The sequence below is a fragment of the Lycorma delicatula genome, chromosome 12 (assembly GCF_047948215.1).
Source record: "Lycorma delicatula isolate Av1 chromosome 12, ASM4794821v1, whole genome shotgun sequence".
Taxonomy (NCBI): Eukaryota; Metazoa; Arthropoda; class Insecta; order Hemiptera; family Fulgoridae; genus Lycorma; species Lycorma delicatula.
This window is the reverse complement of record NC_134466.1, coordinates 506,432-529,018: the sequence shown is the minus strand read 5'-3', so window position 1 is coordinate 529,018 and position 22,587 is coordinate 506,432. Positions and strand designations below refer to the sequence as shown.

Below are 22,587 nucleotides of genomic sequence, written 5' to 3'. Positions count from 1 at the left end.
AATTCTTGGTGAACCTTTCTGTAGAAGCAGATCTAAAACAGAGCAAGACACTGTACCTTTCGGCAACAAAGTGAAGCCAGCAATACTTCATGATATCAACTGCTTGCTTGTTTACAAAAGATTGTTAGATGAACAATTATTAACTGTAGCAGAGGTCATGGAGAATGAGATAAACAAGGCTGTAGATGATGAGTTTTGAAGTTAATTTATTGGAAGATAAGAAGTACACACATTTTGAGCCGCTGATGTAAAAAGTATAATAATTCTAATTTGTTACTTTTTAATAATAAATTATAATATTTAAAGTGGTTTTTATTTTTAAATCTGTTTTTAAAATGATTTGTGGTTAAATACAATATTAATGGCCAAACTATATCGTTCATATTGCATCAAGCAGGTAAATAAATTGCCTGCATGCTGAAATTTTAACTTTTTTATTTTGAGGTTAAACCACTTCACCGCAGACTGACAGATAATTAAAGTTTAACTATCAGTCTTAACCGATCTCTGGCTGATTGCTATGAAGCCATTAATTGAACACCAATAATTAATGTACACTAATAATATCAGTAAGAAAATCCAATTAATAAGTAACAATATCATTAAATTTATTTAGAAGTAAGGATTCTTCAGCTTTATAGAACGATTTTCATAGCAGCTTATGGTTATGATATTAACAGTTTGCCTTTTCAAGCCGTGCAATTAAATGTATTTTAAGCCACGTGAAAAATGTGTTTTTGTTATGTATAATGTATTTTCATATTTAAAATAGAGAATGTCAACTTTTTTTTTTTTTTTTTAATTATGTAATCGAATAATTATATTTACAGGTAAGGTAAAAATAATAAAACTTTAACTGTTAACTAATTTATTGCGCTTTTAAATTCTGTACAAGACATTTTTCACTAATATTTTAACTGTGATATTGGCTAGTATGACATGGATAAATATTTAGCTCATTTAATTGGCCATAAGACCAATTAAACAAGCTACCTCCATGAATAAGTGTACTATATATATATATATATATATATATATACACACACACACACACACACACACACACACACACACAAGGTACTACCCAAAAGTTCGGGGAATTTTACCATAAAAATAAAATAGCTTACCATAACTAATAATTTCCACTGTCTACTTCAAAGTAATCCTCTTGGGCATTGATACAGTGATCCCAGCGTTTTTCCCATGATTCCATGCATCCCTGGAAGTCTGCAGGTGTAAGTGTTCGAAGCACGTTCTGCGTTTCTTCCTAAATCTCCTCAATTGTGTTAAAACGACGGCCTTTCAGTTGAAATCTTATTTTCGGAAAGAGGAAAAAGTCGCACGGGGCAAGGTCAGGCAAATATGGTGGATGGGGAATCTCCACTGTCTTTTTGGAAGCCAAGAAATTCCAAGCGGCTAGCGATGTGTGCGCGGGCATGTTGCCATGGTGCTGAACCCAGCTGTTGTTACCCCACCGATCTGAACGTTTGCGCCTAATGCTTTCACCTAACCGCTTCAAAACTTTACGGTAGAACATCCCATTGACAGTTTGACCAAGAGGAACAAATTCCTTATGGATAATGCCTTTGATGTCGAAAAAAACAGTCATCATCTACTTCACGTTGCTGCGAACTTGGCGACTTCCACTGCGACGACTGCCTTAGTTTCAGGGTCATACCCGTATACCCATGTCTCATGACCGGTTATGATGTTGGAAATGAAGTTAGGGTCATCTCTTGTCGAATTTTTCAATTCATTACAGACAGCTACTCGATTTTATTTCTGGTCGCTGTTCAACAGTCTCGGTACGAATTTTGCAGCGATGCGTCTCATGTTCAAATTGTCCGACAAGATGCGTTGCACGGACTCATATGACATTTGTACGATTGCACAAACATCACGGATTGTTTGTCTACGATCTACAACAATAGCCTCTCGCACTTTCCCGATGTTTTCCGGTGTTGCTCTTGTTGATGGTCTTCCTGAACGCTCATCGTCATCGACTGTCGTTCGTCCATCTTCGAATCGTTGTACCTCAAAAAAGTGTTACTTTTACTCATAGCATTGTCACCAAATGCTTCCACAAGCATGCGATGGGTTTCTGCACCGGTTTTTTTAAGCATGAAGCAAAATTTTATTCAGGTTCTTTGCTCTTTAAAATCTGCCATTTAGAACTTCGGCGAAGCAGTAAAACACAACGTTTCACAACCACACAAAAGTCAACAATGCAGTCTCTCACCGTCACAGATGTTGGAACACTGATTCACAAAGAGTACTGTTAGCCACATCTAGCGGCAGCAGGTCACCCACCGGGTTGGTCTAGTGGTTAACGCGTCTTCCCAAATTAGCTGATTTGGAAGTCGAGAGTTCCAGCGTTCAAGTCCTAGTAAAGCCAGCTATTTTTACACGGACTTGAATACTAGATTGTGGATACCGGTGTTCTTTGGTGGTCGGGTTTTAATTAACCACACATCTCAGGTATGGTCGAACTGAGAATGTACAAGACTACACTTCATTCAAACTCATTCATCCTCTGAAGTATTATCTAAACGGTAGTTACCGGAGGCTAAACAGGAAAAAGAAAAGCGGCAGCAGGTCACACCAGCAAAGTTCGCGGGCGAAATTCAAATTCCCCGAACTTTTGGGTAGCACCTCGTGTATATATATATGTATTATGTATTTATTAATTTGGGGATTAATGGTTACTTAAAAAAACAATTCATTAGAGTTCTGTTATGAATTTCTAGAACTCTATAATGAACCCACCGGGTTGGTCTAGTGGTGATCGAGAGTTCCAGCGTTCAAATCCTAGTAATGTCAGTTATTTTTACACAGATTTGAATACTAGATTGTGGATACCGGTGTTCTTTGGTGGTTGGGTTTCAATTAACCACATGTCTCAGTAATGGTCGAACTGAGATTGTACAAGACTACACTTCATTTACACTCATTCATCCTTTGAAGTATTATATGAACGGTAATTACTGTCGGCTAAACAGGAAAAAAGAAAGAAAGAACTCTATAATGGGTTGTATGCCTGGTAGTAGGGCAGAAAGAGTCTTGGTTGTACGTCCCAGTGCAAGCTTGATTGTATGTAGTGAGTGATATGCTCAAGCTTGTTTGGCCTTCTGTACTTTTATTTATATGACCCATTGAATTATTGGCTGATAGCCTATATGGGGAAAACGTATTACTGCCTGTACGTGCTAACTCGGCTGAATGCCACCGACTGCATGTTTGTCTGGATAGATTGGCCCACTGTGTATCGGGCTTATTTGGTTGAATGGTCTACTGTATGCTTGGCTAACTGGTTTGATTGGCTCATTGTGTGCTCAGCTGTCTGGGTAGAACTGCCCATTGTATTCTTGGGTATATGGCTTGCTGAACACTGGATAAATTTCAGGCCATTCACTGGTGGGTTTGGCCTATTATACTCTTGGCTGTCCCAAATATCCTAGTCTGGGTTGTACGGCCTCTTATATGCTTTCCTGTGTTGCCAGTATTCTGCGTAATATTCCTAGTCATTCACTTGAATGTTCGAACTGCCGAGCTCTTGGTTATTCCACCTGTCCAGCTCTGGCTGTTATAAACTGGATAGTATTCTTTGTCATTCACTGGACAGCTGCCTGATTGTATGTCGGTAAGTCTACAGGATATCTTTTATGCTCTAGAACTTCGTAAGGATCAATTTTTGAAAGAAAAATCAAATAAATATTAGGCATGTACGTACAGCTGCTCTCAACTATCTGTATACTGCACACAAGAGCAAGAAGATTAATTATATTATTTCACACATATCTAGCAGTGAAATCCAGTTTTATGAATCTTGAGTTCAATTCTGCACAGAGTTATTTATGTTTACTAAAACTTCATGGTTTTTGTTAGTACCATCTTTTAACAAGCTCAAAAAACAGGAAATATGTTTAATGGTGTATTGAAATTTCTGATTAGAAGCATATTTATATTGAATACTGTGGAGATACTAAAGATCAGTAGTTTTTTTTACTATATATTAACAGACCTTTCTATTACTCTATAGTGACTGGGTCCAAACCAAAACATTTGGGACTTAAGAAAGAATCTAAAATCGTTTGGATTTGTGGAACAGAGGTCCAGAAAATGTGATGTACAAATGATTGCTGAAAAATAAATTCGGATTGATACATAGCGTTTGAGTTGATTTTGATTTACCAAACAAGCCAAAATATTTGTATTAAAATGTATACTGAATGAACTTAATTTTACAGTCATTTAAATAAATATGTATCACAAAAATTTATTTTTCTATAAAATTTTATTATTAAAATCTAATTTAATAAAAATATTTTTTTAAACTTTCAAAATACAAGTTGTGAATGGGCCATGTCATTTTAACAGGTTAACCATCATGAGGGGTTACTGAACCTGTCATCGCATTATCTTAAATTGCTGAGAGAAATGTCGGCTGGAAGGCCAATTTTGCTAGCATTTTTTTTTTTTGCTGTTATTAAGTATATTATGTTACTTTATGGGAAAGCATCCAGAAATACAGAATTTTACATAACTGAACAGTAATAACTAAAAACATATGAGGGGTCAACAGACCTTTCCGGCTGTGGAGTTGACATAACACACTTTATATTTAAAAAAAAAAAGAAATAAAATTCACTACACCATTTATAAACCTATGAGCATCATAATATTTTGTATTTACTTTACCAGGTAACATTATCATTACAAATTTACGTCTGCTGATCAGTTCACCGACCTACAACTGGATCTACTTTTATTATATTTTAAAAGACTTTTCTTATATCCCAGTCTATAATTTCACTAACAAAATACGCTATAAAATACTAAATGTTAAATTCACTAAAGCACATCACCCATTTAATTTTGTTTTCTTGTCTGCTTAGATTTTTGCAACATGTGTTTTAATAAAGCATATCGGTAATTAATTTATCAAAATTTGTAATTATAATGTTAAAAAATTGGTAATATACATGTTTGTTTATAATCATGCTTTGTAACTACATAAAATAAACAAATCACAAACCATAACAGAAAACATACATCTTGATCTGTTACAAATCTAATAAAATAAAATTACATTGTCTATTCAACCAACGTAATAAAAAGTTATGAAAACATTATTGTTTAGTAAGTTGTTACCAGGGAATAGGTAAGATTTTATTATTTTGATTTAGCGGGTTGCAAAATTTACTAAAATCATGCTTTCCTAATACTAAGGCACTTTCAGATTCTTTGGAGTGTTTTACGCAGTTTAATATATATGTGCTGGTGCAGTATGAATATCTGAACACACCCAATCTGTTTCTCTTATTAGCTGATGTGAGGGATTGTATAACCCTTCAATGCAGTAGCGACACTTTTATCTGGGGGGTATGATAACCCCTTATAGCAATAATGGCACTAACATAACTGTCATGGCAGTCAATCTTTAATCTCTTAGTGCTTATGATGCATTTATGTGTACAGTATCTAATATACTTTAACCTTAATCATGTTATATTAAACATTTTTTATATAAATTAATCATTTAAAGACGTTTACTGGAAAATTATCAAGTATTCTAATGTGCTATTGCCTTCTAATTTTCTATTTGTTTGATAATCTACTCTAAAAGTCTGAAGGCTTGTACATGGGATTGCAGTCTGTAGATTATTGCATTAAAATAATTTCAAGCATGTGAAATATATTTATCGCTTGTAAATATTATACACAAATTCTCCTGAGCGGTGAGGATCTCAATCAAAGTGTTGTACTGTAAGTGCAAGATACTTGAAGAAACCGATCCCACAATGCCCTGCTCTATGTTCAGTCTTAGACTTTAGATTCAGTCTTTTCCATGTCTGCACATTCTGAAATTAACTTTACTTAAATTATTGTAGTAATAAAGTCATAATTTTTCATATAAATATTTTTTATGGTTTATTAAAGTTTAGTGACTTTTCCTGACTTTTAAGTCAAAGAAATTATGTTTTTGATTGAAAAATAATACAATATTTTTTTGTTATATATTCTACTGCAGCTAATTAGTCAGCATTACCATTTTTTTTTCAAATAAGTTAATTCTAACTAAAATAACTGACTATATAAATAAACTGAAGCTAATTACATAGATAGTAGAAATCTTGTGCTTGCATGACTCATCTGAGGAGAGTTGCTTTTAGAGCAGATGACTTTATCAAAGTCAACAAGTCATTGACTTCATGAAGTTACTGGATTATAAAACAAAAATTAGCCAAGAAAACTTTCTTTTCAATTCTTATTGGATATTTTAACTGTGTACTAGTGTATATATATATATATATATATATTATATACACAATTCCAAATATATAATATAAAATATGTAATACGCTTAACTGGAATGATAAGCACAGTAACTAGAAAAATATTTTGAAGGACTACAAATTAAAAAACTTTTTTTTTTACAAAGAATACCTTAATTGATAGAAATAATTATCACCTAAATAAATTATTTCTAAAAACAACTAAGAAACAACTTTGTTTTTGCCACATATCTACTATTTTTTTGTTGTATCAACATGTAAAATATTATCTTACAAAAGAATATATCTTTGCAAAAACTGATTAAATATAGTCGCAGTAAAACATAATTTTTTATATGGTGATAACAAATTAATCTTTCATAATGAGAAGTACTTATGTTGTGACACTTTTTGTTTGTTTTCTCATCTCATAAATATTTTTTTTAAATTTACAATATTGATTGTTTTATGTAATTAAAACATGTATATCCACATAATATGAGAGATTTAATTTAACTAAAAAAGTTTTTTTTTCTATAATGTAAAAAATGACAAGCACTAATAAAACATGCAAACACATAAACAAGGAATTTATAAATAATTTAAAACTGGTTATGAACTAGTAATTATTATAAAATAAAACTAAGTTTTAAAAAAAGTTTAAATAAAAATGTTATAAAACCCGTTAAACCAAACAAGTGTGCATCCATTGCACCACCACATCCTTAAAATAATAATGTGTGAATTCCTAATTTAATGTAAATAAATTCAAACCAAATTCAGGGATGGACTGCTATCATTATGTGGTACAGTCAGGTTGTACCTATACAAAACAAAATTTTATCAATTTTTATGTTGTCATTAAGTACCTGTGTACGTAATTATAGTTAATATACAAAAGACTGCTTACCAGCAATTGGCTTTTGTAAATTAACTATAATTATGTACTTATAACAATGGGCCATGCTTAATAAAATTACCTGTGTATATCAATCTCTATAAATAATGATTAAAACATTTTGATACAGGAAGTAAAACGATTTTAATGGCTAACTTTTTTTTCTCATATAATTTCATTCAGTATCACAAAAAAAATGTATTAGTAATAACTGTCACTCATTTCAGTAAAAAATACGTTTTTAACGATTGTTTTTTTGTGTGGTGACGCATTGGCTTCATGCGGCCAGTAACAGTTAAAACCTTTTCCCATCACAATGATCCGCGGTTGATTAGCGCTCTACGAAAATATGTTGGTATCTGATCGCCTCCCTTCATAGTCTTATGCTACCCTCTTGTGAAAAAAATTTCAAAAAATTACGGTATATAAAGGGATTTAACAGATTCTTACAAAAAAAAACAAATCAAGAGTTATTGCTCACCTCTGAGACGTGGACTGAAGCGGTACAGAAAACTTGCTGTAGAATTGCTTCTTGGAACCGATGTAGTAAATGCGCTATACTTATACAATCAGCTTACAAATGGAAACGTGCAAATCATCGCATTCAAAGAAGAATTAGTCGAAGAACTGACAGGAATCAACATTAGTGCCGTTCCTCCTCCTCCGACACCAGCAGACCAACCTCACCGCCTTCGATGAGGCAGACAAGGAAGAAGGCGATTTCATAAATGTTATGAAAAAAAGTCAAAGGCCGAAGGCAGGAAGATTGCCGTGCGAAAAACTACTCAAACCAAATATAAATGTGTGGTGTGAGAAAAACACTTTTGTTTGGACTGTTTTTTTGGTGTACATAAATATTTTGTCTGAAAAGTTAATTTTTTTTTATTTTCAAGTAGATTTTCTGCAGTTGCTTTTGTATAGTTTTTGTCAATAAAAATAACATCATATTGTAATACTGATGTTCTGCATTATTTCATTACATTTATCATACAGTAATAGCCATGTGACCAGTGTGGACTCGCTATCAACAGGCCAATAACAGTTTCATGACATTACCGGCCATGCTCTTTCACTTGCCATGTGTTTTAATAGGAACTATGAAACCAAAGCGGAGTTACACGGCCATATAACTAAACCTAACATGTGGTGACACATTCGACTCACGCGGCCATTAGATCTGTAACTCTGTGAATCCACGTGGTACTCAAAGTGTTAACATATAATCTTTTATAAATCTATTCACTTGTGTTTGTACATTGCTGAAAAAGAATATATAGAAAATTTTAAGCAATATTTTGGCCTGTCTTTTTTTAAGTTTTCTCTAACCAGTATTATAAAATAATTAAAACAAGGAACTCAGTGGTTCCCCAGGTGACTGTTCGTTACAGGCCTTGAGGATCCATGGTGGTTGCTAACTCACCATCTTATTTCATTGTTTTTATATATATATTGGACTGTGATGTATGATTACGAACACCGCAATAGCACATTAGTATAATTGATATGCATTCCTTTAATGTGTTGTCATCTGTTGACACCCTTGGTAACATATATATGGAATCTCTTCTGTCAGATGATGTTTGGTAGTCATTAAAATTATTTTTATAGTGTGAAGTGTGTATTATTTACGTGACGTATAAGTATATTAATATAACTAAATGTAATGATATAGTAAACTCAATAACACATATAATAATTAATTGTATTTGCATAGGCAGTAGGTAAGAAATCCTTATGTATTTTTTGTGAAATTATGGAAGCTCACCCATGATGGAGTCAGACTTGCTAATTAGCAAACGGGAAATTAGTCGTGAACAACAAGAGACAGATATTCAGAATTATTTTGCAGACAAAATACTTTCTTTTGCCTCCAAAATACTTTTATTTTGGAGGCAAAAGTATTCTGAAACAAGTTTAATAAAAACATTAAACATATTCTTGGAAGTAGGCAGATTTCGATGTGTTTTTTTTTTTAATTGAAATCATATTCTACATATAAATTATATTTTTTATTAAATTTGATGTACTGGTTGTGATTGTTCAATTCTCTAAAAGGTAGTTGTAGAAGGTTCTCGTAAACTTTCTATAAGAAGAGATAATCTCATATTTTTCTATTAAATTTTTAACTTTTCCGCAATGGCTTCTTTGTACCACAGAAAATTAATGCAGTCTGGCTTTACCACAAACACTGTAATAAATTTAGATGTTTAGTTAATAGTATGGTTCTCCTGAAATTTTCATGCAAAAAATCTGTAATGTGTTTATTAATGGTCGGTTGGTTAATATTTGATTAACCACTCTTACTTTAACTCACACTATTATATTAAAATATTATTATTACTTATTTTTGTAGAGTATGGATGCACAAACTGCTGATTCATTTTTGGAAGTTAATCCATTATTCCTTGCCCATTAAAACAGAAAACATGCATGAAACAGTGCAACAAGAATATTTGTTTGTACATCTTGCCAAGACAGCTGATGAACTGACAATTTTTAAACAAGTAACCTATTTTCTTCTTTATATTGTTTTAAGTTAAAAATATAAAACCTAGTTATTTTAAGAATATTCAATTTTTCTCTTAATAAAGATATTTTTATTTACTGTTTACAGCCCACATACCATTTATCATTCATGTCTGACATGAAATATTTTGATTTTTAGTGTAAAAAACATTTATTAGTGGTGTATAGGGGGGGGGGGTAAATAGCTTTGTTTAACAGATTTCATTTAACATTTTACGGTAGATAAAAGTTTTGTACAACAGTACGTAACAGATAAAATATTGTGAGCAGATGCCTCATGCCTTAAACAGAGGTGATTAACATATTCATTTTATACCCACATTTAACATCGTTTATGAAAATATTTTATTAAAAGAGTTCAAAGCTATCCTTGCCTTTATGAAGCATGTTCAGTTACAAGAAACTTTGTTATAGGTTTCAATAATCCTTATTCTATGTCACTGCAATTTTGTTTCCAAACAAAATTGATGTGTTTCTTTATATTTGTACCAGCAACCTGTTTCTTTTACCAAACAATTTAGATTTTGCTTAAGCGCAAACATTTTTCTATTGATCTATTAATTTACTGCCTCTAATATTTCCCTTTTCTGGCACTATCATGTGTAATTATTTACTGAAAGGTTCCAGATGAATATTTATTATAGATGTACTCACACGGATGAGTTATTTCTATGAAAATCAATTTATTTTATCATTGTAAAAAAAATAGATATATTTTTAATAGATGTTAATTATATAACGATAATAAATTATTATTATTATTACTTTGTTTTGCCGCAGAGAATGGATGCACAAACTGATAGTTCATTTTTTGATGAAGATCCATTATCTTCCAGTATTAAAAAAGAAATCAAGCATGAAACAGAACGAACAGAACATTTGATTGCTCCTGTTGCTATGACAGATGATAAACCGACAACATCTAGAAAAGTAAGATATTTTCATTTACTTTTTGATGGTTTACCTAATATTTTGCATTCTTGTTTAACACTAGATATTTTGATTAAAAGCTTAAAAAAGTGATACCAAACTGTATGTGAAATGATAAAACAGTAATGATAGTGTATGATTGTACAATTGAGAAATCACAAGTCACTCCTGAAAACTCGTGGCTTTTCATAAAGAATAAACATTCTGTGCAAGGTTTTATATAAGTTTTCTTGTTTCTTTCTTCATATTGCCAAAATATACTGTTCCTCATCACGCAACAAACCTACTGAAATGCAGCTTATATATTCTTGCAAGTAAATTTATAATCTATTCACAGAAACCAGTTTTATAAAGAACATTGTTGTCCTCAGAGAAAACTACTTCATTGTGTCTCTTATGGTACTGTAAATGTGACACAGCCATAACAAATTATGTAACATAACACACTGTTTTCTCCCAATCCAACATGCTGTTTTAATAGCATGTTGTATTATTGCTGTTAAAACATCCATAAAACATAGAAATTAATAAACATAAGAAATATTGTACTTCTTAATACCATTCTTATTGGTCTTTGATAACAGCCATGAGGCTACTCTTCCAGGATCTGTACATCATGTATAGGTTTTAGTGTGGTATTTATGAGTTTTCTGAGGGTTCCTTGGGATTTTTAATGTGGTTTTATGCCATTTCTCTAAGGTTTTTCAGTACTTTTTGATTAGAATCTTTTTTTCATCTGTAATTAATTATAATCGGTAATTATATTAAAATGATTATACAATAGTAATATGAGTATTGCATGATATAAATCTGAAAATTAGTAGAATATATTGAAATGTCATTATTTTTTAGCAAAAAACTTGCCTTTTTGAAGCCGTGGAAGCATCGGCTTTCTCAAAACAAGGTTAATTTCTTAGTTTCTTTTCACAGAGAATTGAATTCATATTTAAACGGTAGTATAAATTAAATTTGTGCTTAAATTGTTGGCAGCTCACAAACATCCACTAGAAACTGTTGAAACCATTCCCAGTATTGATTCACTTTGCACAGTCTCTGGCCAATAACTTTTGAATCGCTTTATATGGGTCAAGACTGAGCTTATTACAAATTGCCTTGTTGCAGCTTTTTTTCTGTTAACTTTTGCACAGATTTGTTAAGACTACATCACGTAGCAGTTGATACGTCTTGATCAAGTACTGACGGTCTACCACTTCACTCTTATTTCTTTACTGATCCAATCTCCCCAAAGGCTTCAATTAGTGTTCTTATGCTATATAGATTAGGAACCAAGTATACCTGGAAATCTAATAAAATACCAATCTTTCACTGTCTGTATATACCTATTATGCTTATGAAGATGTATTAAATGAGAAATATTCACTGGTCAGTGTGCACATAGAAAGACAGCCTCAATCGTTCAAAGACAATGAACTAACAGTGACAACAAAGAATCATATCTTCTTTAATTGAAACACATATTCTTGTCTCAACATCCTGATCGGCTCATGGAAGCTAATTGCATTCAATACAGAATTACAAACCTTTGTATAAAACATTACTCATATTAACACAGAATAAAATTCCTCAACCTATAATCATGTTTATGTAGGTGTATAGTTACTTTTCGAATTCACTGTTTTATGAACTTCCTGTTACAGCTCGTGCTTTAGAATGGTATATTTTCATCAAGTTAGATGGTAGCAATGAATTTAATTGACGGAATGTAATAACTGCTGAATATTTTGTCTACAATGATGCTAATCATGTTACTCAAAATCTGTCTCCTTCTTTAAAAATTGACAATAAAACCCAATCAACTTAGCGATTGATTTGTCCTGTTAACCAATTTTAGAGATCTTAGCAATAAAATTTATAGAATTTATTTATAAAGAGATGCTTTCATTATTACTCTAAATTTGATCAATATTGACTGTTGAAGAAAACTAAGTCGCTTCATAATCAACTAATTTTTTCTAAATGATGTATTATTGGATGTGGATCTTAGGTGTTAATTACATGCTAAGATGCTATTGTACTGTTTTATCACATTGTCTGGCCAAAATTGTTGAACAGTTTTTCCCAAACCTTGACACAATGAACTGTAGCTTTGATACTACAACAAATCCACAATTTATCTGAAGTGATGTTCACTAGCTAACACTAAATGTCATTGCTACATGTTAATTAATTTTGTTATGTTTTTAAAGATCTAAATTTGTTGCTCATAGAGTTCTCTTAAAATCAGAACACATTTAAGAAACTTTTAAATAAGAAATTATTCCTCAGCACGTTATAAATTGCATTAAAAACTTATGATATGTATCTGAATATATGTGATTTAGAAACATGATGATAACATTTCTCTAGAAATGTGTAGCTCAATCTTGAAGATAAATAACATACAATTATTACACTGCTTTTCTCATGGCACTCTCATTTTTGTGCATCAGAATGTATTAAAGAGAAATTAAAATAATTTGTTTGACATTTTCATGGTCAATTAATATAATTTTGGACCTTCAGTATATAATTCTTTCATTATTAACTTGACTCACCCATCCAGTACTAAACCTGTTGTTTTCTCTTATTTTTCATTTCATTCAATTCTTCCAGTGGATGAAAATCTAATAAAAATGATAAACCGATCTTATTACTCTTCTCTTTGTTTGTTTTTTTAAGAGCAAATGTAATGATCAATCTCTAAACTACAGTAATTTTTTTAAATTTGTTTTTTTTTATTTGGCATTATGAAATTGCCTGTTGACTGACCAGTTTTAGTTTTTGTGCTATGTAGCGTATAGTTTGATTGTGTTATATTTTGTCTTCTGTGTTTTAACTGCTTATACTAAAGAAATTTTTATTTTTGCTACGTTGAAACAAACACATTGGGCTTGCTTAAATATGAACATAAGATATTTAATATTAGAGTATAAGTTGTCAATTTGTAGTTGACCTTATTAAAAATAACAAAGTTTTCCAATAGATTTTTACTTAACAGTTACGTTTTTTTTTTTTTAGGATCTTGTTGAAGTTATCAATGATGTGGAGGAAAGAATTACTGAAAGTCATTTACAGACATCAAAATGTGTGGTTTGCAATAAATTAAAATATAAGTGCGTATGTGATAATGTCATCGATGAAGAATATGATGAATTCAACTGTTTTTCTTTTAAAGAAAAGTGCTTGCAAATTATAGAAAAACCAGTTAAAGAAAGGAATGTCTTCCATCTTCCTATTCACATGTGTTTTTTGTCAGGAGTCTTTCACTCAGAGATCTACTTTAAAGTCACACTTATCTATTCATGTTGTCAAAAGAAACTTAACATGTAATTTTTCTAAAAAAACATTTATTCGACGCAGTAATTTAAAAATACATATCTCTACTAATACAAATGAGAAAAAATTCACTTGCAATTTTTGTAAAAAAATGTTTAATCGAAGCTGTAGTTTAAAAACCACATCTCTCTATTCATACTGGTGAGAAAAAGTTTACTTGTGATTTTTGTAAAAAAACTTTTAATCGAAGCTGTAATTTAAAAACACATCTCTCTGTTCATAATGGTGAGAAGAAATTCACTTGTAATTTTTGTAAGAAAACATTTAGTGGCAGGAATAATTTAAAAAGACATCTCTCTATTCATACGGGTTAGAAAATTTCATATGTAATTTTTATGTAAAAACTTTTACACAAAAGTCAAATAGGTTACAGAGTGATATAAATTGTCTCTGTTATAGGGTCTTGGCAGTTTGTGGCTAGTTTTTTCTTTTTACATTATTGCATACACTATTATAACCTAATTAGTTTATTAATAAGATCATTTGGAACCATTTATATTACGTACAATTCTGTTAAAAAGCTTTGTAATAACTGCACATTCCATGATTCATATTTCCTTTATTTCCGGTTGACTAAAAAGTAATGAGCCTTTGGAGTCCAAAATGTAGAATACATTTATTGTTATTGAAAAAAACATTTTGAGACTATCTAGACTATATTTTTCGATAACCTTCTACCACTTTTCTGTCAACACCATAAATCCTACACTATAGAACTTCTAAGGTTTCCGTTCTTAAAATTGTGATACATGGTTTTCACAGGCCTTTTTTGAAACTAATTTAACACCATTCAGGGAGTTATTGCTGAGACTGAAACAAGTAATATGCTAATGGTGCTAGGTCCAGGCTATATGGTGGATGCATCATAACCTCCCAGTCAAGTTCTTGCAATTATTGATAGGTCGTTAAAGATGTCGCAGTCTGGCGGTTATCACTGTGGTGTATGACATCCTTTCTGTTTAGTAATTCGTCGTTTTTTTTTTAATTGCTAAGTGCAGTCACACTAAATGCCATCAGTACAGGTTTGAGTCTATCATACTACTTGGCAGCAGCAGTTTGTGATACACAATGCCCTTCCAGTTACACCTAACACAACATAATCTTCCTGGTTATCAGTGTGGGCTTTGTCACAGACTATGGAGTTTCTCCTTGTTGCAGTCACAATCTTTTTCACCATTGTGTTCTTAGTTTATCCACTTTTCATCACTCATGATCATCTGGCTTCAGAAATGGCTCAGTTTTGTGACGTTTCAGTAGAGATTCACAGATAGAAATTCAATTGAGTAAAGTTTTTTCAGTCAGATTATGTGGCACCCAAATGTCAAGCTTATTTTTGTAACCGGCTTTCTCTGAATGGACTAACAGTGTTTGATGATGGGTGTTAGGCCACTGGCAATATCATGAAGGCTTGCACGGCTAGACTTTTGCCAGAATATCATTCACTTTCTCTGTGATTTTGTGGCTGGTCTTCCACTGCAAGGAGCATCTTGGACATCAAAATTTCCAAAACAAAAGCGGCTGAACAATCTTCTGGCTGTTGTTTTTGATGACATATCTTGCCCATAAACAACACAAGTTTCTTCACGGTCCTGCGCAGCATTTGCATCTTTATCAAAATAAAATTGTAAGATGTTCATCAGTTTTGCTGAACGTCCACTGATTTTCATAGCATAATACCATACGTCCAAGTATAAGAATTGCAACATTTTTTGCACATCTAGTAGCTTCAACTGCCAGCTGTCAAATAACGTTCAGCCTGACTCACTGCTGTCTTACATTCATATTTTTTTAATTTGTTTCTGAAATACTGTTATTTTTTTAAATAATAAAACCAACATAAAATACACAAAAAATTTTGTTTAACAAATGATTGCTTAGTATACATATAATAAAGGGTAATTTTTAATGCAAAATATATTTTATTATATTTATAAAATCCTTATTACCTAACCTAACTAGAATATGTTAATGATGTTTTCATATCGCCTATAAATAACACTAAAATTATTTTACACTGCGATTGAAATCATTGTCTTTAGTACTAAACGTTTTATTATTTATTATTTTGACTGTTATTAGTTTTTTAGTGTATAAGTTATTTTAAAACACACAGCTACACCTAGCCCAACATCGCACTTCGTGCACTGGTATCTTTATGCTTTACGCTTTTTATCGTGTAAATACACAACATATCTTCTTGAAACATTTGCTCTCTTCCGTTTGTAGATACATAAAGACTTTCCTTCAACCTCAGAGGATCATCTTCTAGCGATGGTTTTCCTGTTTTCGCTTTGGCCACATATTGTTTTTCAAAAATTGCTTCCACCAAAGCCTCTCTAAATTACAGATGTGTGTGTACTGTCCTCCACATTTTTGATTCAAAATATGCGCTCTGAATATGCACATATTTAGGTGTTGTTTGAATTCCTTAATACCAAATTTTGTGTCTTTTTCGTTCAAGAGAGTATGCCCCAACCATCTGATTCATTTTATCAACACTCCCCATATAAATGTTGTAATCATTTATAATTGAAGGAATGATGACATTTTGCCCTTTTCTTGTTACATCAACTGGAAGAACTTCGTGCTGAGACAAGCACAGCACATCCCTTGTCTTACACCACTTCAATAGCATCATTTGATCGGACTTTTCATTTGATGCTATCATTTAATTTTTCTTCTATTTTTGTTTTAGTGTTTAGTACTGTTTCACTTCCGTTATATGCAGGGTGATTCAAAGAAACGGGAAATTTTGAAAGTTGTGTTGGTAGCCACTTGATTTGGTACCACTTGTTAAGTGGCGCGAGCCTCTCTAACCTAACCTGCCATGTAGTTGTCATGGATCCTTGGAGTGGTGCACAACGTGCATTTGCTATAAAAGCATTTTACAAAAACAATGACAGTGTGGAGGAAGCGCGTAGAGAATTTCGCCGACATTTTAATCCGGGACGGCACGACCGCTTTCCATCAGCACGTGAAATTAAAACACGGATATCTAATTTTGAGGAAACCGGTTCGGCAATGAAAAAGAAACCTCCAGGCCGTGAGCGAACCGTCAGTACACCACAGAACGTTCAAGCTTTACAAGTTGCTGTCACACGAAGTCCACATCGGTCAATCCGTCGTCTCTCAGCATCTTTACAATCGCATAGTTCAAGCGTTGGAAGAATGTTAGTGAAGGACTTGCAATTCCATCCGAACAAGTTGCAGATCGTCCAGGAACTGAAACAGAACGATGCAGTTGTGCGAGCACAATTCTGTAATGTAATGCTTCAGAAGATAAACGATAACGAAGAGTTTGTTCACGAACTGTGGATGTCAGACGAACCCATTTCCACCTCAGTGGATTTGTTAACGAGCAAAATTTCAGCTACCAGGCACAAGAAAATCCTACGCAGCTACACCAGGATCCGTTGCACAGCCAGAAAGTGACCGTGTGGTGTGCTATGTCACCTTACGGTGTTATAGGTCCTTATTTTTTTGAGGATGACAACGGTCTTGCAATTACAGTGACGTCGGCTCGTTACGTAGCCGTGCTTGAAACCTTTGTTGTGGAACAACAAAAGAGATTTCCATTGATTCTTAAAACAACAGTCGATGAAGTATGGAACCTGTAAATGTCACCTTCACCTAAGACAAATCATGCTAATGCATGAAATGATTTCTCTTTTGTAACCAAAATGACCGCTGGATCTGAAAACAGTTGTGATATTTACATTTCAGTGAATGCATATTTATTCAAAAGAGATGTAAAAAAATTCAACTGGACACTATGAATCAAAAAATTATGATTATAGCATTTTCGACCACAAAGACATTATTCTGACAAAATTCATGGAACCTGAAACCTAAATTATATATGAAATTTATTCTGAAATGCTAAAGAAGATTCAAAGCAGAAAAAACAAACAGCACAATCTGCTCACAAAGGACCTTGTTCTTCAGGAAGACAAAATTCCACAAATCTAATAAGGGCTCAACTGGAGCAGTTGGCTTAAGTGGAAGACTTTCAATCATCTTCCAGCTGCCTAATCTTTGTGCAAAGTGATACAACAATCTCTTTGCCAAGAAGAAAATTTTGAGCTCAGATCTTTGGCTGTGATGGAACTCAGAAGATCTACAGATCTCAATAGCTACCGCACAACATTTTGAAATATATGAGGAACTCATACAGTTAACAACGAGGCTGGGAATCCAAGCATTAGAGTTCTTCCACAAGAGTCTGCAGAAGCTGATATTGCAGTATAATGTACGTCAAATGTCTGCAACAACTTGGCAGAGAAGTAACATGTATATGTTACATATGTAATAAAACCTCTTTTGCTACTTTTTTATGTTTCCTTCAGAAATATGTAGGTGTGCACAAAGGAAAGCTACTTAAATCAATTAATCCAACTACATAAATTTATGTTAAAAATATAAGTTAAACTGGTTGTGATTATTATGGCACATGGTACTCATATATGAAAAACAATGAAAAAAAACCTTTCATTAGATATATAATTAAAATCTAACACCATAAAAAGTGTATTTACAACTCTTTTTTCATCAACTGATTATGTTAAAGGGAAAAAATTCACACCTTAGGTGGTAATTTGGAACGATGCATTAATAAAAAATAATTGTCTATATCAGTTAACATCTTTTTTTTATTTCTTTTATTTTTTCACTTTTACAGAATTAATAATTAATGGAGTAATCCTAATACTAATTATATTACTTAACTTAATCATACTTAATTTAACATTGTTTTAAAATACAATTTAATATTTGTTACTTAACTTAATTATACTTAATTTATATTATTTGTAAAAGATGAAAGATTAGGTGTCTACAAGGGTCTTGCCCGTTTTGTGGCACCATTCCTTTTCTAATAATCTTTTTAGTTAGAGTAAGGGGAAAAGTAAACAGTTTTATCTTAATTTTGGTTCAATTCATGATTTACTCTGGTGGAAACTCATCTTTTCTGCGGTTAAGTATAGAGAAGATCAATCGTCGTCAAATATTTATGTTTACTAATAAACCTTTCATCCAGTGCTTCTCGTTAAGTTATATATGTAAAAAATCTATTACTATGTTAAGACCAATAGTATAAAGCATTATAATTAATTATATATGTAATCATAAATCATGTAATTCCATGGAACATACTTTCAGCGTCATCAATATATCAGCCATCGTCTTAGTAGCTTTAAGAAAGTGTTTATGTTCCTACTGGTCTTTTTATGATTAGGAAGTATGTAATACAATTTAGGAGCAATACTTGAAAAGAACTTCATACAACTTGTTTTATTTGCTCTGGGGACATATACATTCCTTCTGCTTCTAAGTTTATACTCGGTTATGACTTTATCGTACTATCTCTATGACCGCTTCTGATAAAGAAAATTTTCATTACTTTATTAATATAAAAATAACATAGCGGTAATATATAGACAATTCCCTAAATATTGGCAAAGAATGATCCGTAGTTTTTTTTTACTTATCATTCTAACGAATCTTTTTTTGGATTTTGATTATGGAATCTAAATTTGTAACATAAGTTCCTCCCCAACAGCCGATGCCGTAGTCTAGTCGACTATGAGCAATAGCAAAATAAAGTTTTCTCGTGGTTATTTTTGGAATAGTTTGTTTAAAAAATAAAATATTCTAAGATAGCTTAAAAGTTTTTGCTTTAATAGCATAAGATAATTCTTCCAGGTTAGACCACTAACACAATGCCCAAGTACCAAGTATTTACAGATATCACGTTGTTCGATCTCGCTACATTCTAAACAGTCGGATTTATTTATCACACATTTTTTACATTTATATTTTATTGTAAGTGGCAATTTTATTTTCCCCTTTAAGCAGAAGTTGATATACAAAGTTTTTTCAATGCTCAAGATCATATAATGATTTGAAAAGCATAACCGCAGTGCGTCCAAATCTGATTGCATGTCCTCAGCCGCTTCTATCCAGGTGTTGCGGACATAACACAAGGCAGTATCATCTTCAAACGCATATACATTACCTTTAAGCGGGGCCGAACAGACACTATTTACATATATTATGAATAGTATGGCTCCCAATATGGATCCTTGTAGGACTCCATATTGTACCCCAGCAAAGTTACTTTTTTATTCTCACGCACTGTCACCTGTTGATCAGATAGCTCTCAAACCAATCAAATGAAACAAATCTTTAACGTCAATTGTATTATCGGCAAAAATTTTATAAACTGACAAAAAAATAATAAGGGGCAATAATTGTTAAATTCTAAAGAATCATTCTTTTAAAAATTTAAATAATTTTATTATATCTATAATACAGAAAAAGTACAGTTTTAAATGAGATGTTTATTAGATTTTTCCCTGGGCACAAAATGATGTGTCGTTGTTAATGCCCAGACACAATATTATCGAAAGCAAGTAAAAATTAACTTAAAAATTTATCTGATTTAAAATGCCTATTCCATATGCTAAAAGCAAAAACAACAAAAAATCAATATTAAAAATCTAACTTAAAACAACAAAACTGCTATCTTTTACATGCTAAACAGATAAAAAGTGAAGAAACACATTATAATAACCAAATATTTGAGTATATATGCATGGCCTAATGAAAATAATAACTTCCCTTATCAGTTTTTCCTGGATGAGGAGCCCGATGGTGACACATTGTCCTTAACTGAACGAAGTTTATTATTGATAGTAGCATGCCACTCACCACAAACCACCTTCTTCAGAAAACAGCTAAGATCATCAGAAAAAACACGATCGGAGAAAGAAGGCTGAAAACAAGGCTCTTTTGCCGCACACTCATCGCCTGAAATTCCAATACAGCTGGAAAACCAACAGAAGCTCACAAATGTATTATTATGTTGAGTCATTTCATAAATAACACTGTAACTCATGAAGCGTCTGGAGTACGTCACTAATCGCCTGCAAGGGACTCAGAGAATCTGAGCAGACAAATACATGTCGGAATGTCAGGCTAAGTACATTTACGGCTTTATCAACAGCAAACAACTTATGTCAAAAACACTGGCATTGCTGAAAGGCCAAACATGTAACTGGAGAGGTAATTATAGACTTAGAGATAAGAAAAAGTGATGAGCTCTGATGCCAAGTGGGGTAGTAGATCTTGGCCGTTCCCAATATTAGATATTGTTTGAAGAACGCCAGTCAAAAGTCAGATGATTTGGTTGCGCTTTAATGCAGGCTACGTAGGAACAGATAATCTATACCAATGATCCACTGTCCACTAGTAGAGTTACCACAAGGCTTGAACAAAACGCACCTATTGCAAGAAAAACCTACTGTATTAAATGAGGTGTTTATTAGGAAGGTGATATTAGGAAGGACTTGTTGTGAATTTAGCACACCTTATTATAAGAAATCGAGGAATATCATTATTGTCATAAACCTTCCATGAGCTTATGTTAAAACACTAGATTCAGAGACCGATTTGAAAGAAGCTAGCAGTTCCTTTTTTTTTATACTTTGGAAATGCAAGATCAGTTATTATCTTTAGGTTGCAAAGTTGTAAATGGATGTAAAATTTTTATTAAGTTCCTGCAAATTCTCATTAAAATTTGTATCCGATAGCAGTAGTTGAGAAATGTCATTGATCTTTCCAGGCAAGATGGTTAATACCCTTCACAAAACTGAGGAAGCTTTAGCCTTGTTACTGGAGTCAGTGATCCTGTGACCTTAATACAACTCTTTTTAGCAGTATAAATATACATATTTAACATTTTTTTATATAACTAAATAATTTATGAAGGAAGGATTGTTGTTAGATTTACACAATTTATATAGTTCTTTTCTTATTACAAGAATTACCTACTGTAGTTTGATCCAAACTTTATCACCTTTATCACTAGTTACCGATGACTAATTTAGTTTACCTTTACCGCTAAGAGAAAACAATATTAAAATAATATTTAAATGTTGTTAAAAAATACAAAATAAAATTTTAACATCATTCATTTTCTCTTATAAATCAAATAAAAAGTTCCAGTTCACCTTCTATATATGAATTGAAACATTTCTTGTTTTAAACATTCATATTGTTATATGTAATAATTATATACTGTTTTTAAATATATGTGTATAAGAGAATTTTGGCTTCTGATGGGGGGTTAACAGACCATTGGTACTATAAAGTTTGGATGTGAACAGGGATCACATTTTAAATTATTTGCTGGGAAAGGTTAGAAACACCATTGCAGACTGTTGTTCTCTTCTCTTATTTTGCCAAAGTATAAGTGATATATAATAGCTACAGGAAACAAAATATTAGATAGTAATTTTATTACAACTTTGTTAATGAAACGTCGACAAAAATTTTTATAATTCAAGCAAATAGGGTAATATTGATCTCCTTAGTTATGTTAGCAGCCCCTGTTGTAGTTTTGTTGTAGGAATTTTCAGCCCTTTATGATTTGTATAAATATTGTTTCACCATCAATTTCAGGAATTGTTGGGAGATATTGCAGCGTATGATTATTGTCTTTAACTGAAGAAAGAGCATAAAAATGTACTGTGCCTAGCCAAACAGAAACAATGAACGGCATAGATGAAGTCCTACGCAACAACTACCGCGTGAAAATAAACAAGATCAAAACAAAAGTAATGA

At 32.2% G+C, this 22,587-nt stretch overlaps 1 protein-coding gene across 3 annotated transcripts in view; it reads left to right on the top strand.

Moving 5' to 3' along the window:
• The window catches only part of LOC142333221 (uncharacterized), a 49,291-nt gene extending 33,432 nt beyond the window's left edge, over positions 1-15,859 (top strand). For 2 of the 3 annotated variants that reach the window (XM_075380207.1, XM_075380206.1), the window contains 2 exons: positions 10,480-10,629; positions 13,648-15,859. In XM_075380207.1, the coding sequence (XP_075236322.1) occupies positions 10,483-10,629; positions 13,648-13,959 (459 nt within the window). In that variant the 5' untranslated portion in view covers positions 10,480-10,482 and the 3' untranslated portion in view covers positions 13,960-15,859. Of the gene's footprint in view, positions 1-9,526; positions 9,678-10,479; positions 10,630-13,647 lie in introns of all 3 variants that reach the window. The other variant, XM_075380205.1, reaches the window with a different exon arrangement.
• Positions 15,860-22,587: the final 6,728 nt, after the last annotated feature.